This window comes from Orbicella faveolata, unplaced genomic scaffold, assembly GCF_042242905.1.
Source record: "Orbicella faveolata isolate gen_17 unplaced genomic scaffold, um_ofav_v1 contig_47, whole genome shotgun sequence".
NCBI lineage: Eukaryota > Metazoa > Cnidaria > Anthozoa > Scleractinia > Merulinidae > Orbicella > Orbicella faveolata.
Window position 1 is genome coordinate 4,574,389 of NW_028301577.1, and position 13,951 is coordinate 4,588,339.

General features: G+C 37.0%; 2 protein-coding genes and 1 long non-coding RNA gene across 3 annotated transcripts; 2 read left to right on the top strand and 1 right to left on the bottom strand.

Moving 5' to 3' along the window:
* The first annotated feature begins 606 nt into the window (after window positions 1-606).
* On the top strand, window positions 607-9,059 carry LOC110066730 (hydroxyproline dehydrogenase-like). Its single transcript, XM_020773974.2, has 10 exons — window positions 607-1,173; window positions 1,624-1,829; window positions 2,489-2,544; window positions 2,842-2,897; window positions 3,461-3,562; window positions 3,682-3,753; window positions 4,210-4,356; window positions 4,720-4,991; window positions 5,428-5,516; window positions 5,715-9,059. The coding sequence occupies exons 1-10, from the start codon at window positions 913-915 to the stop codon at window positions 5,885-5,887; spliced, it is 1,434 nt and encodes a 477-aa protein (XP_020629633.2). The 5' UTR covers window positions 607-912; the 3' UTR covers window positions 5,888-9,059.
* LOC110066544 (geminin-like) lies at window positions 8,725-13,862 on the bottom strand. Its single transcript, XM_020773777.2, has 8 exons — window positions 13,555-13,862; window positions 13,321-13,434; window positions 12,495-12,635; window positions 12,111-12,168; window positions 11,510-11,592; window positions 11,083-11,172; window positions 10,697-10,767; window positions 8,725-9,936 (listed from the first exon to the last, which is right to left on the bottom strand). The coding sequence occupies exons 1-8, from the start codon at window positions 13,810-13,812 to the stop codon at window positions 9,921-9,923; spliced, it is 831 nt and encodes a 276-aa protein (XP_020629436.2). The 5' UTR covers window positions 13,813-13,862; the 3' UTR covers window positions 8,725-9,920.
* On the top strand, window positions 10,765-11,197 carry LOC149096854 (uncharacterized). Its single transcript, XR_016204090.1, has 2 exons — window positions 10,765-10,854; window positions 11,067-11,197. It is a non-coding gene; the product is annotated as an uncharacterized LOC149096854 (long non-coding RNA).
* Window positions 13,863-13,951: the final 89 nt, after the last annotated feature.

Sequence of the window (13,951 nt, forward strand, 5' to 3'; positions counted from 1 at the left end):
AATATAACGAAGCATGTCAACAACGCGAACAAAATTTGCGCGTTATAAAATTAACGAGAATTTTCGAAAAGTTATGTTTACATACTTTTTATTAACGCGAAGTTCCGAGTGGTACGTTTGCATAATTAAGACGCGAATTTGTCCAATAACAAAATTTGCTCTTTATTTCCAGCAATAAAAACACAAGGTAGCCATACAAAGTAGGGCATGAATGGGTCCAGGGTTAGAATGCGCCCCTTCCTTTTCTGGATACATGCTTTGAACTCTTTTCTGCCATCGTTATCCGTCGGCACGAACTTTGACGGTGTTTGGTCAACGTTTAGAATACGTTCATCGGAAATTTCATCTTGAACTATAGCAGACACAAATATCATGAAGAAACGTTGCCTTTACTTCCAGCCAAGTTGCTTTGCTGATTATAAAGGTGTCTTAAAATAACGATGCTTTCAATTAACGTCATTTAAAGTGAGATACATAAAATTAAGGCGAACTTTTGAAATTCGCGTTAATTACATGCATTGTTAATGTCCTATAAGGTAATTATATAATAAAACGATGTCACGCAAGCATTATTGTCTGTTTTACTTTAATATTTGTCTTCGAGATACCTGATCTTTATTCCTTAATTTCAGATATTTTCCTTTCGCGTTCAGCTAAAGAACTGAAAGATGTACACCTATTTTGGCCCACAGCCATGCCGTAAATCCAGTCCGACCCTTTTAAAGTTGAAAGGCGGCCAAAAACTGAGCAGAGGATTAATTAACAAACCACAAATAAGCAGCAAGAAAAACAGGTTTTCTAGTCACACAACTGTTACTCTCCCTGAGAACTGTCATGTTTGATGTTGTATAAACGACTTGGTACAGATTAGTCACCCAATATAAACGGCTTGGTACCGGCTAGTCCCTAAATATGTCAATTCTTCGACATCTTCTTGACCTTTCTTTGGTTCGACCACACGTCCGCTTCTTACAAACCTCTGCAGTTGTGTTTCGAACAGACGTGATTCAGACGGCTTCGACAAGCGTTGATCACAATACAGTGGCCGAGGAACAAGTTCTCTTCGATGATAACACTAGAATATTTGCTGTAAAGAAAACAAGCGACATACTGCGTTCTCTTTTCGTTCTTAAATTGTGCTCCTATGATGTTGTGGCAAAGAAAAGTATGGTGGTACGTACGGATTGATGTGATTGCCGGTATGACTGATAGAGTTACCAACCGGCTTTACCATTCAGGACTCTCAAGTAAACAGGCAACGACAAGTTCATCGCGTTAAATCTGATCTGTATGAATGTATCTGTAACAATATTTCGTACAAAGATTTACAGTATCGTACAGAATACTACGCGTTGTAAAAAAAAAATACTTTTCCTCCTAGTTAAAATACTCTGATCTGAAATTGTTCAAAACAACCTTTGTAAATAAGGGGCTTAATTTATAACTGGAAGAAGCTATATTTTTCTTTTTTAAAAACCTGAATCTTTCGCCATGGACTTTGCAGGGTTGGCAGTATTTTTTCTTGGCGGGGAGGGGGAAGGGGATGGAAATAGTTGAGGATATCCCAAGACTGATTTAAGTAACAGTTATATAAAATAAACGTTATTTCTTCTTTCATTTTAGCTTATGTCCTTTGGCCAAAGGGTGCTTGGAAAAACGTTGTTCGAATTTTTATTGCGTAAAACTATGTACAGCCAGTTTGTGGCTGGAGAGACTCTGCCAGCCATTCAGGACACAATCAAATTGTTACGAGACTGTGGGATAGGGACTATGTTGTGTGTGCCTAATGAAGAGGATCTCTCCACTGACTATGAAACCTTTAAAGGCAGGTGAGGCTACAATATAGTTTGGCTAAGAACAAACTCATGTAAGACTTGGGTGACTGAAATAGGAGCTATACCAACAGTGATATTGAAGAGAGTCATATTTTGCAACATACAAAATTACCTTCAAAATTTTGGAAACCTCCAGATGATAGTTTACTTTTAATTAAGACGTAAATAATAGACCTTAAAGAAATGAGGTTGGTAATATATGCAAAAGACTATGGTATGTCAGAGTACAAACAATGATCTTGAAAAATTTAGGGTACATTTTTCAAGATTCAAAAACTGTTATTGATATCATAAACAGATAATGGACTTGCAAAAGTACATGTCAGACTCTGACTGTTAAAATACTTATTTCTGTATTACTGACATTTCCTCAAAAATGTGTAAAATCAAAATATTCATAATTATTTAGGTAGGGGTGTTGGTATGGAGAGAGGCTTGAAAAAACATTTACAGCTCTAGAGGGCTCAGGATTTAGATAAAGTTTTGAACAACTAGTAGATTTATACTAAAATAAAAAGATTATTCACTCTCAATTTCTCCGTGTGATAGTTGACAAGGGTACAGCCCTCACCAACTGTCGCGCGATAGAAACCTTGAGATCATAAGCTACTTTGCTTACATGTAATATTGTTGGTGGCAAATGCTTCTTACAGGGAGGCAATGTTTGATAGAAATGCAAAGGCCATTCTTGACTGTATTGGAAAAACAGGTATGTGGATTAGAGATGGATGAACACAACAGAATTTGATGTAAACTCATGTTTAGTTTCATTATTATTGTAATGTAACTCCCTTTCAAATGCTACAATGTATCACATTAATTTCATGCTGAAAAAAAGTTCTGAAAGAGCAATCCTAAATTCACAGAATAATGAAAGTGAATATGAAAATATCCAAAATTAATGAATTAATAATCATCCATACTTGGGCTGACTAGACAATTTACATGTCTGTTCAATAATTTAATATGCTGTTCTTAAATTATTGTTTTGCATATTGTTTTATAGAACAAGGAGGCTTTTCACAAATGAAAATGACAGCAGTTTGCAGTCCTTTGTTACTTGTAAGTTGATTAGTCCAGCTAATACAATTAATTTGGTACTATATGTCTTGGTGTGTATTTTATAATGTCTACAGGGGCAGATCCATAAAATTCGGAAAGAGAGGGGCAAAGAAACTGCAGCAGAGTGAGAGCAACACCCTCTCCCCCCCCCCCCCCCCCTAAAAAAATACAAATGAAACATTTCGCTTTAAAGATGGTTGGCCAATTTTTTTTTTGAAACCATGGTCCCTTTGGCCCCTGTCAAATCCACCCTGGTCTAGTAAATATTTTTACAGAAACTTAAAATGTACAATACTAACCCTTTCATAAACACTATGTTTAACTTTGTTTTCATTTGACAAGTATTGAATTAAATATTAAAAGAAAATATTACATGTGAATGTATGATTTATCAAACAATCAGTCACATATAATAATAATAATAATAATAATAATAATAATAAAATTATTTAAAATAAAAATTATTTATAAACTAAATTATTTGCAAATAAATTTCATCATTACAATACTGTTTTTACAATACTGTTTTATTTCATCATTACAAATTATACTGTTTTGTTTAGAATGCACTGAATGAGCATTTAGCTCCATATGAGACCAGCTCAGAGTTGCCAGCAGAACTGGGTATTGAAAGATTTGCAGGAGGGCTTGATAAGAAAATCAAGGTATGCAAGCCTTAAATGATTGTTCATTGTTCCAAATATTTAATTATCACTGGAGATAATAGTTGAGATATTATGTTACTTAACTAGCCTATCAAGTTTCAACACTTTTGTTTTTCCAGCTCTCTGTTTTAAATGACAACCAAAATGAACATCTTCAAAATGTTTTGAAAAGACTGGACACATTTGCTAAGGTGAGTTTGTAACAAGAACTGTATGATCTATTACAAAAATACTCCCTTGCTGGTCAATAGTTTTGTAAGAAAATTTTAAACCAAATCAAATCATCACTGTTCTAACAGAAACATCTTTGTCAAGACAAGCACATTTAAGTGGCCAAAAAACTCTCCAAAACACAACTCCTAAAGAGCTGCAATTCATACACAAGATAACTGTACATGTGACTTAACTCATATGCATGATAATCCTTTACGTAACTTCCAAATTCAAAATGAGTAGATAGACAGTAGACAGTCAAAGAAGTGGTGCAATGCGCAAAAAGCATGCGTGCGTTCTGTACCACTTCATTAACTGTCTACTTAACAATCACTTTTTAGATTTACATGCAAAACTGTTTTGACCATAAAAATATTGCCATTTATGTTTTTTATCAAGGGTAATTTTTGCCATTATTAACATTATTTTTCAAGGCATGCATAAGTCGCAATGTACAGTTGGTGATTGATGCAGAGCAGACATACCTCCAGGCTTCAATTGGTCAACTGGTGTTAGCACTTCAGTACAAGTACAACAAAAACATGCCTTGGGTGTACAATACTTATCAGTGCTACAGGAAGGTATGGTGTTCACACATATAATTATTATGAGGCAGGGTGCAAAGAAACCCTCTTTTTGCACTTGCTCTTTAACTATGATTAACAAGCCCAAAAGTCTTTCTCACCAGCCCCAGAAAATTGTATTTCAAATGGTATTTCAGTCTGTTATTTGAGTTGCCTCAAACATTTTCCCAGGAAACTCCATTTCCCCATTGGGCAAGTGAAGGACAGAAACCACTAGCCAACTGCAAAATCTATTTACCCTGGGTTATCAGATGCAACATTTTTTTTGCACAATGCAGGAATAAAATTAATATGCAATTTAAAAATAAGGCTAACAACCAGCCTTGAAATCAATTTAACAACTGTTCATTCTTATTGCAGGATACCCTTGACAGAGTGAAAGCAAATTTAGAACTGATGGACAAACTTGGTTTCTACTTTGGTGCGAAGATTGTGCGAGGAGCATATATGGCACAGGAAAGAAATCATGCAGCGGACATGGGCTATGATGACCCCATACATAACAGTTATGAAGATACCTGTAGCATGTACAATCAAGTGGTGGAAACTGTGCTACAGAGAGTTAGTCATACTCCAGCAGAAGTAATGGTGGCATCTCACAATGAAGAATCAGTTCAACTTGTTGTGCAAAGGTATGGAAATATACCAATCATTTTCAAATATTACACTGTTTCCTTCAAGTTTGTACACACAAATAGAGATCTTGCAGCTAGGAAACAATCACATGCATGCCCACAAGAAAATGTAGCCAGGACGTGGAATGGGGACAGTAGATGGCTGTCACTGCTAAGTGTCCCTGACATCTCACATGACCCCTCTTGTGAAACAACCTTTAGAAACTATGTTTAGCTCATTCAATACTGATCAGAGTTTTTCTCTTTTCAAAAAAAATTACCAAAAAAGTTAGTAATTATTTTGAATAAGCCACTTTGTAGTTATACTGTACTAGCATTTCTTATTAATAAAATATTAATGTGACATAGGTTTTGGTCCAAACCCTGGAGTTGTCAAGGTTTAGGTCATACAAATAAATTAGGAGTTTTTAATGGTCAAACTCCTTCTTAACAGAATGAAGGACCTTGGAATTGCACAAGATTCTGGAAAGGTTTCATTTGGACAGCTTTATGGAATGTGTGATCAGGTCTCCTTCCTGTTAGGTAAGGATTGTCACTGCTTTAAACAAGGTCTTGGATGTGTTACTGGGGTGACATCTGCCATGTTAGATAGTGGTAATCAAACTTTCTGACAGTTTCCATTTTCCTGATTGCAATAGACAATGACCAACTTAATTGACAGTAACAACCTCAATCTGATAACTATGCAGACATTCATTTGTTTGTTTTTCAATGTTGTAGGGCAGAAAGGCTTCAGTGTGTACAAGTCAGTCCCATATGGCCCAGTGGGTGAAGCACTTGCCTATCTTGCACGGCGAGCTACTGAGAACAAAGATGTCGTCAAAAGAACAGAAAAGGAAAGGTCACTCTTGTGGCAAGAGTTAAGGAGAAGAATTGCAGTCTCCTCAGCATGATATTGCCGCAAATGGCATTATTAACCGTGCGGCCATGGGCCAAGCGCGGTTCATGTTCTACCCTTGGTTTATTGTTTTTTGTTATTTTTTTTTTGTCGGAGACCAGACGCAGATCTCCACTTGGCCAACTTTGAATTACGCAATCTGTAATGTTTACTCGCCAAACCTTGTTTCTTCAGGGCATAGCTATGTTCAGGGTCAACAAAAATCTCAGATTACAAAATCACGCCGAACCTACACGTTGCAAAAAAATCTCTTCAAAACCCCGACATCGAAGCGATATATCACTTTAGCGTTAATAGCTACCACACATCGGCAGAAGGTAAATCTATTCCTTAACAATCCAGCTTTATCGTGCTAAAATTTCAGCGAAATCGAACAAAACCAGAATTAATTAGAATTTTTTTTGTGACCTCACTCTCCAGACTTGACCTAACAAAGGGAGCCACGGTCACCCATAGCAACCGAAAAACACGAACATAACAAAGCCGACGTTTTGGCCAAAAAACTCCAGAATTATCGCCTGAGAGCTTAAACTTGAATGGGAACATCTTTTTCGAACTTTTTTCAACTCATTTAGACGAAAGAATGGCCTCGGCGGGCTACAAAAATGACCAAGAGGAAAAACAGAACAAGACAGCAGAACAAACCGATAATATTTCACCGCGTGGCTTTCGGCACGAAAACGAAAATACAGCTTACTTCTGGATAAATTGAGCCTTAGAAGCCACCAACTGGTCCCATATTACTTTCTGTATCCTTACAAATGTCCCGACTTCCATCTCTGAAAGATTTTGCCCCAATTTTGAGCAAATAAACATTTTGCCTACAGCGACCACCATTATGGTGGCTTGCATACTAAATTAGCTAACTTGACAAAATTCTCCCGAGGGGGGAGGATGCGACGAAAAGAGCTGAAAAATGGCCTGTAATTGGCTAATGATGAGATCTTCGCACTGTCCAAATTTGGTGAGAATCGAGAGTAATGCCAATTTTCTGTCACATGTTCAATCTGTAGCCACTGGAGTGACCAAAATCGATACATCAGTCGGGATAGAGTTTCATTATTAAATTACATGACTTGTGCAACTACTTTGCTAGCCCTTTACTCGTGGAAAACACCAATCAAATTTAATCATGTCTTTAAAGAAAGAAAGCTGTTGTTAATAGTGTTATTATCGTGTGGTTCATATCGTTCATGCCCATACATATCCCGAAGAAAGTTCTAGATTAGGACCATTACGTCATCGGAGATTTGTCAACGGCTACCACTGATGGTACAATAATACAGTTTGTGTTGATCAAGTGATGTGATGTCTACAGTAAGAAAAGAATCATCAATGACTGCTTTGAAATGTGCCCTAGTTCCAACGGTATAGTGCTGAGCAAACAGTTAAATTTTAAAAGCGCGGTTATAAGATCTAAAAGATCTTCTTGTTTTTGTAGGATCCAGAATTTTTTTAATTCTGTTGACAAGAAGGTCAGGATATGATAAAAAATTATACTCAGTTAATAGGTAGTTATGTATTATTATGTACAATGAATGGATGGTTCTAGAAATTGTTTTAAACAATTTATCAATTATTGTGGTTTAACAAAGTAGGCAGCCCTAGAACAACATGTTCCCTAGGAAAATATAATTTCTGCACTTAAACTTTTTTTCAAACACTTTCAAGTATTTTATCCAAATGCTGGGTATAAGCCAGCACACCTAGTCCTTGGTTGTTCACAGGATTTGTGGATGTTAAGTTGACTGGCAACAACTGTAATTTGTGTCGGTTTTTATGCACATTGTGTTGTATATTCTAGCTATTTAATATTCTAGCTATTTAAGTGTGATGGTTCAGGCTCAGAGCACTTGTGGCACAAAGGTTGTGCACCAAGTGCACAACAATTAAAGAGGCCTTCTTTAAGATACCACAAAGTTTTGATGACTTGTCGACATGCAATCATTTTCAAAGATTTTCATGAAGTACTTTTATGATCTTTCAGTTTGCTGGTTTGGGAATTTCTTGATGAACATTTTTTGCACTTTTAAAGGGAGGCTTGGAGGGTTAAGTCAGGTAGCCTGAAGAAAAAAATTAACATGGCCTATTGTTAACAAATTTAAATGCAAATTGCAAATTTACCTGCCTCCTTGTTAAATAATCATGCCACTGTCTTATTTGTTTGATTTTGTTGTTGCTCTCATAATGACAAGTTAGACCAAAATTGACTTTGTTTTAAATATTAAATAATTATAGCACCTTGTAAAGGGAGTGAAACCTCTAGCCTAAAGAGGTTAAACTAGTTTTTAATTAACTACTGCTAAACTATTCTACAAACAGTGTTCTGTATTAACTGGTAGCATTTACCCAAGCATTTTGGTGAAGTGAGAATCCATGCCAGTAAAGTGTATTGCCCCAGAACACAACCTCATGACCCTACCTAGGGCTCAAACCCAAACTGCTCAATCTATAATCCAAAATAGCAGTTCATTTAAGGCCATAATGCCTTCCACATAAGTTGGCATTTCACATATTAAGTTAAAAGATATTGAAAATTAAAACAACAACAAAAAACCCCACAATTTTATCTGTTATGGAAATAATTTGTGCCTTCCCTTCCCTCTCCAGGTATGATTTTCAAATCACCAAGTTTGACATAATTTGATATAAATCAAGAGAATTTTAAGCGGTACAGTACTTAGTGTTGAATGAGAAAACAAAACTGATAACTGCAAATGATATAGAGTGCATATCAAAAAATACTTTCTCAGAGTGAGTTTCTTTCTTAAGAGTTTAAGGCCAGAAAAGATCTGGGATACTAGCAGATACCCAATGACGCATGCATGGATAAAAGAGGCAAAAAACTAATTTTTATGATCAGTTACATCATAATAATGATCAATAATCAACTCTCCAGGAATCAAAAAATGTAACATAAATGGCTTTGGCCAGCTTCCACTTGTTAAGAAATTAAACAGATTTATGGCCTATCAATATTGACATCAATAATAAATTTTTCTCAACCTTTAGAGTGGTATTTACATCAGCATATTTTGTGGAGCATATATAGTCTAAATTAAAATATTTTTTGAATCAGTAGTATTTTCTTTTAAAATATGGTCAATTGTAGTCAAATGACACCTTGAAAACATCCTGTTGCAATAAAATAATAGTCATGAATTGCACTCATCAGTTTCACAAATAGACTCCATGTTGCAGTTCATCTGTTCTGTAGTGAATCACAGATGATGTCAAAATGTGGTAAGAACAAAAACGTGGCACACGAGGCGATAGCCAAGTACATACATGTATGTTCTTACCACATCTTGACATCTTCTGTGACCAGCAAGGCCTAGCAAGGCCTAGCAAGGCCAAGCAAGGCCTAGCAAGGCCTAGCAAGGCCTAGCAAGGCCTAGCAAGGCCTAGCAAGGCCTAACAAGGCCTAACAAGGCCTGTAAACCCTTAGTACATTTTACATCAACCCAGTTTTCAAATGCTTTCCACTCAGAAGTCTGATGTTTCTAAATAGTAATTCACTTTAAGAATCCATACAGATAGCAAACAGAGGTTTAAACAAATTTTACAAATGAAATGAAGCATTCTTTTCATCTGTTAAAATGACAAGAAAGTGAATTCTCTTGGCCACAGGACAAATATACAGTTGCACAACAGTTACTAGATGCTTAATTATTGGGATTTCTGTCTGATATGACAGTACAATTAATTAAAAATAAAACAGGCCAAACAACACTGCTTGAAGCCATACAAAATATTATGATTTAAAAAATTCTCCAAATTAACATGGAACTGTGGGGTGCAGATTTTAAGAGTACTTAAATGTAATTAAGTATATGTACTGTATATTGTAAGTTAACGCTTGGCTGCAAATTAAATTATGGCCGGATGAAAAATGAAGCATTTAAACATATCAGCAAACTAAATTTTCATAAATTATTCTTTAAAATAATTACATTTACGTGTTAAAAGTAGTTAACAGATTCTGGAACTCTGACAAGAATGACCTGTCAATTCACAGAATTCTCTATTCACTCAGGTTGAAGGCTGCAAACAAAAGGAAAAAATTAGGACCTGTTGCAAAGCTCAGGGGTTTCATTAACAATTTCAGCAAAAGGGCAACTGGTTTTTGCAGGCAGGCAAATGATTTGAACAGATCTTCTTTATGAGAAAAACTTTCCTGTAGATGGTCAAACCATGTAGGCAAAATCATCCTCACAATTTGTTCAGTGCCCAGCCCTTACTGCACCTTTCAATAACATACTGACTCAAAGCTCAACCGACAAAAAAATTAATGTGTTTTTTGCTACCATCAATCAAATGTTCAGCAGCTCCTCCCAGCTTCCAACTATGTTGTCCAAACTGTGCTCAACGATTTGATTTGATTACTGGGCGCTCGGCAGTAATCGAAAGCTGGGAGGAGCCCCTGAACATTTGATTGACAGTAGCGAAAAACATGCCTGTCGGTTGAGCTTTGAATTTTAGAGTCTGCATGTTATTGAAAGGCGCAGTAATGAAAGCCCTAATTGCTGCAGATGTTTTTCTTTCAAATTGCACAGGCCACAATCCATTCAAAAGGATTAAATGCTCATAATTTGAAATGCACATAACACATCTTTTCTGTCATTCCAAGAGTCTGGTCTGTAACAGAAGCTGTTCTGGAGACAAATCTTATAAAATCTTGCATGCAAGGCACAGCAGATTGAAGTAAACAGTTTCAGGGGTTGCAAATAACAACAGAAATTCTCGGAGGGTGGCAAGTGGGATAAATCCCATTGATTGTATAGTACTGCTGCACATGCCTTACCTGGCTGTCACGTTTTCCTCTTCAGCAGCATCACTGGATTCTGTGTCAGGAACTTCACCTTCCATGACCATCTGAATTTTAAGAGTATCATCACAATGAGATGAGGTCACTAACTAAAACTGTGGTGGTGTCTTGATGAACAAATTATGTTTTTAACTGTAAGTTTATGCTATAAAATTTTACTTCCCTGTTAGAAAATTAAGTAGAAGGGCACCAGACTAATAGGTTCATAACCAGGGCCAGGCCAGGTGAATGTAAAGTTGTTTGTCAGAAGTTCAATTTCATTGACTCTCCCTGTAAACTGTTGGACGGTATTGTACATTGTTTCAAATGCAACCATGTTTATCATGTACGTGTATTTATTTCTTAGTGCACAAAACACATACCTGATAAAGAGAGGCAAAGTACTCAGCTTGGCCAGCAACTTCTTCCAGGGTTTTGTTTCTTTCTCGGAGCTCTTCCAACTCCTTATGCAACTAAATAAAATAATGATAAAAACAAGTCAAAGTGAAACTACTATATGCACAAGTGGTTAAGAACCAAAGTTTGTCAATGAACCAAGGTAAAAATGTACCCCATTCCCCAGCATTAAATTTGCTGATACCAATTTATACACCCAGGCGGGCGGGGGGCAGAGACAGTGTGGGAGTTAAGTGTCTTGCCCAAGAACACAACAAAGTGACCTCAGCATGGGCTCAAACCTGGACTGCTCAATCTAGAGTCAGGCAAGTTAACCATGAGGCCACTGCACCTCCCATAGGCTACCCACTAACCCAAACCCTACAATTATTGTGGTACATAACTATAACTAACCTTCTCATTTTCCTCCAATGCCTCTTGCAAAGCCAGCCTCCTCTCCTCTGCCAGTAGCTCCCAATATCTCTCTGGTGGTGGATCTGAAGATACAGGAGAATTTTATAATAAAATGAAGTTTGGCACAGTTAACTATAATTAATCACAGCTCTACATGTACATGTGACTTAAACATTAATGGAAGGGCAGCAAGTTTAAAATTTATTTTGAAAGGTACACCTAAAATCCTGAGCTTGCCATGTTTGTGAAACATCTAGTATTAATAACTTTCAATGCATAAATTATGCAATAATAAACCTAGTCAGTGCAAATGCGACTAGAAACAAGTCATGTGAATGTCCTATCCTGCTCCCCGAAGGTCAAATCTCATCAATTGACAAACAAAGATCACTCAAATTGACAGCAACTAGTGAAAAACAACCAGCAGAACATTTTTCACCATGATGGTGGCAAAAACGCTGGAAAAATCATCTCCTGAGGCAAGACATACAATTCATTTTTCAGAGCTCTCAGTAGTAGCTATTGTAAACGAATTTGAATTCAGGAATGTTGTACAGTTTAGTCAATGAATATAAAGGTGTTACTTTTGGAAGCCACTTGCCTGAAACCATTAAAGCTACTGCTTCATCAATCACCTCATTCTGCAATGATTTTGTATTCTAAATAAAACAACAACAGATTTCACAAAATGAGAAAGTATCAGAACTTTTTGGCAAGAGGCAGAAAGCACTACAAAAATTAGACATGTCAAGGTCACTGTACTGTCTGTTTAACATGTATACAAGTACACACTGAATTTAATACCAGACTTTGAGTAGTCTCTCTTTCACATAGTCCATTGTGCATGATAAAAAAGGCCGTGTGAAATCCTGGGAGCCACATGGTCAGTTTTTCCTTGAGGTCACACTCAACAGACTGAGCGAAAGAGGGGTTTCTCTTAGTCTAATAATTATTCAGTACTAAGTATATTTCTTGTATATGGTACCTTTTTGGCTAAGCTTAAAGCTGTATCTGAATCTGAGGAATCTGTGCATGTTGTGGATGAAGAATTTCCACTGGATGTTGAAGGAATTTTGAGCTTCTGTTGCTTGAGTTTCAAGGTAGGTGACTTGCTTTTCTTTGATTTCTTAAGAAAGGTAACAAAAACATGTAGCATGAACATGTGGCATTCTCAACAAATTTTATATAGTGTCTCTACCTCACTGGATTACATTGAAGTTGGGAGGGAGCCTTAGGGGGATACTCCCAGAAAAATTTGGTGGCAGTGTGGGGTCCACTTCCCAAAACCCTTACCCTATTCATGATCAAAATCTGTGATTTTCCCTACCCTTTCATTTTCTCTTGACCCTATTTATGACCAGACCAAAAATTTGATACCCTATTTATGACCATTGCAGCTGACACAGTTGCCCTTAACATAATTTTTGAAGGGCTTTTGATTATGGTCTTATCGATAATGATGAAAAAGTAGCTTCTTCTAAAAACATACCCAATTCAAGACCAGAGGACAAAAACCATACCCTATTTAAGACCAAAATGGCCAAATACATACTCTATTTATGACCAAAACGGCTGAAAAACCATACCCCAGGAGAGGGAGGGTTATTTTAAAAAGCTAAAAAAATCAATGTTCCACCACTTATTACCGTACCGTGCAAGCAGAAGCTCAGTTTGATTTGGAAAAATTCCTGGCATATTGAAAACCATAACTCTTCAAAAAGTCAACACGACTTTCTTTAATTTTGTCCAGCCCTACGGATTTCAAACCCCAAAACAATCTTTCTTTAGCTGCAACTGCAAATGCTTCTTACCATTTCCTGGCGTCTTACTACGCCACGGCTTCCAACAAGTGTTCCATCTCCGCTTGCCGTAGGTTGAAGAACTTGAAGGGTCTTTCTCTTCTCCTTGTCGACAACGTTTGGTTTCTGTCAAAAATTCAAAATAACTTGAGTCCAAGGCAGTTCTCAATCACACAGAAAGAAACACATAAGCCATACTATATTGCATAACAAGTTAACAGAATTTGGCAGCGCAAGTGAGCCTACCGTTTTCCTTGTGGGGGACGCATACAAGTTCGTCGAGAAAGACTTTGGTTTAAGTTTTCCTTCACCGCCTCGCGTTGTTCGGGAAGGAGAAAACAGTACAGAGGCTACTTTAGGGTGATTTCTCATCATGCAAACTTCTCCGGGACTAAGAGGAGTATTTTCGTCGTAGCAGAATTCACTCTTGGACGTTTCACCGTTGAAGAGAACCGTTGCTGTTTGTTGCACCACGAAATTCTCGTCACCTTCGTTGTCCGCCATGTTTTTAAACCCTCGCGGGAAATTCCAGCGTGCATCACGTGCATACAGTGAAGTCACGTGACTTTGCACAAAGATCTCATACCCAGAGCCCCCAATCACTCCGGGTGGAGAGTTCAACTGTCGGTGGAGGTGGTGTTTA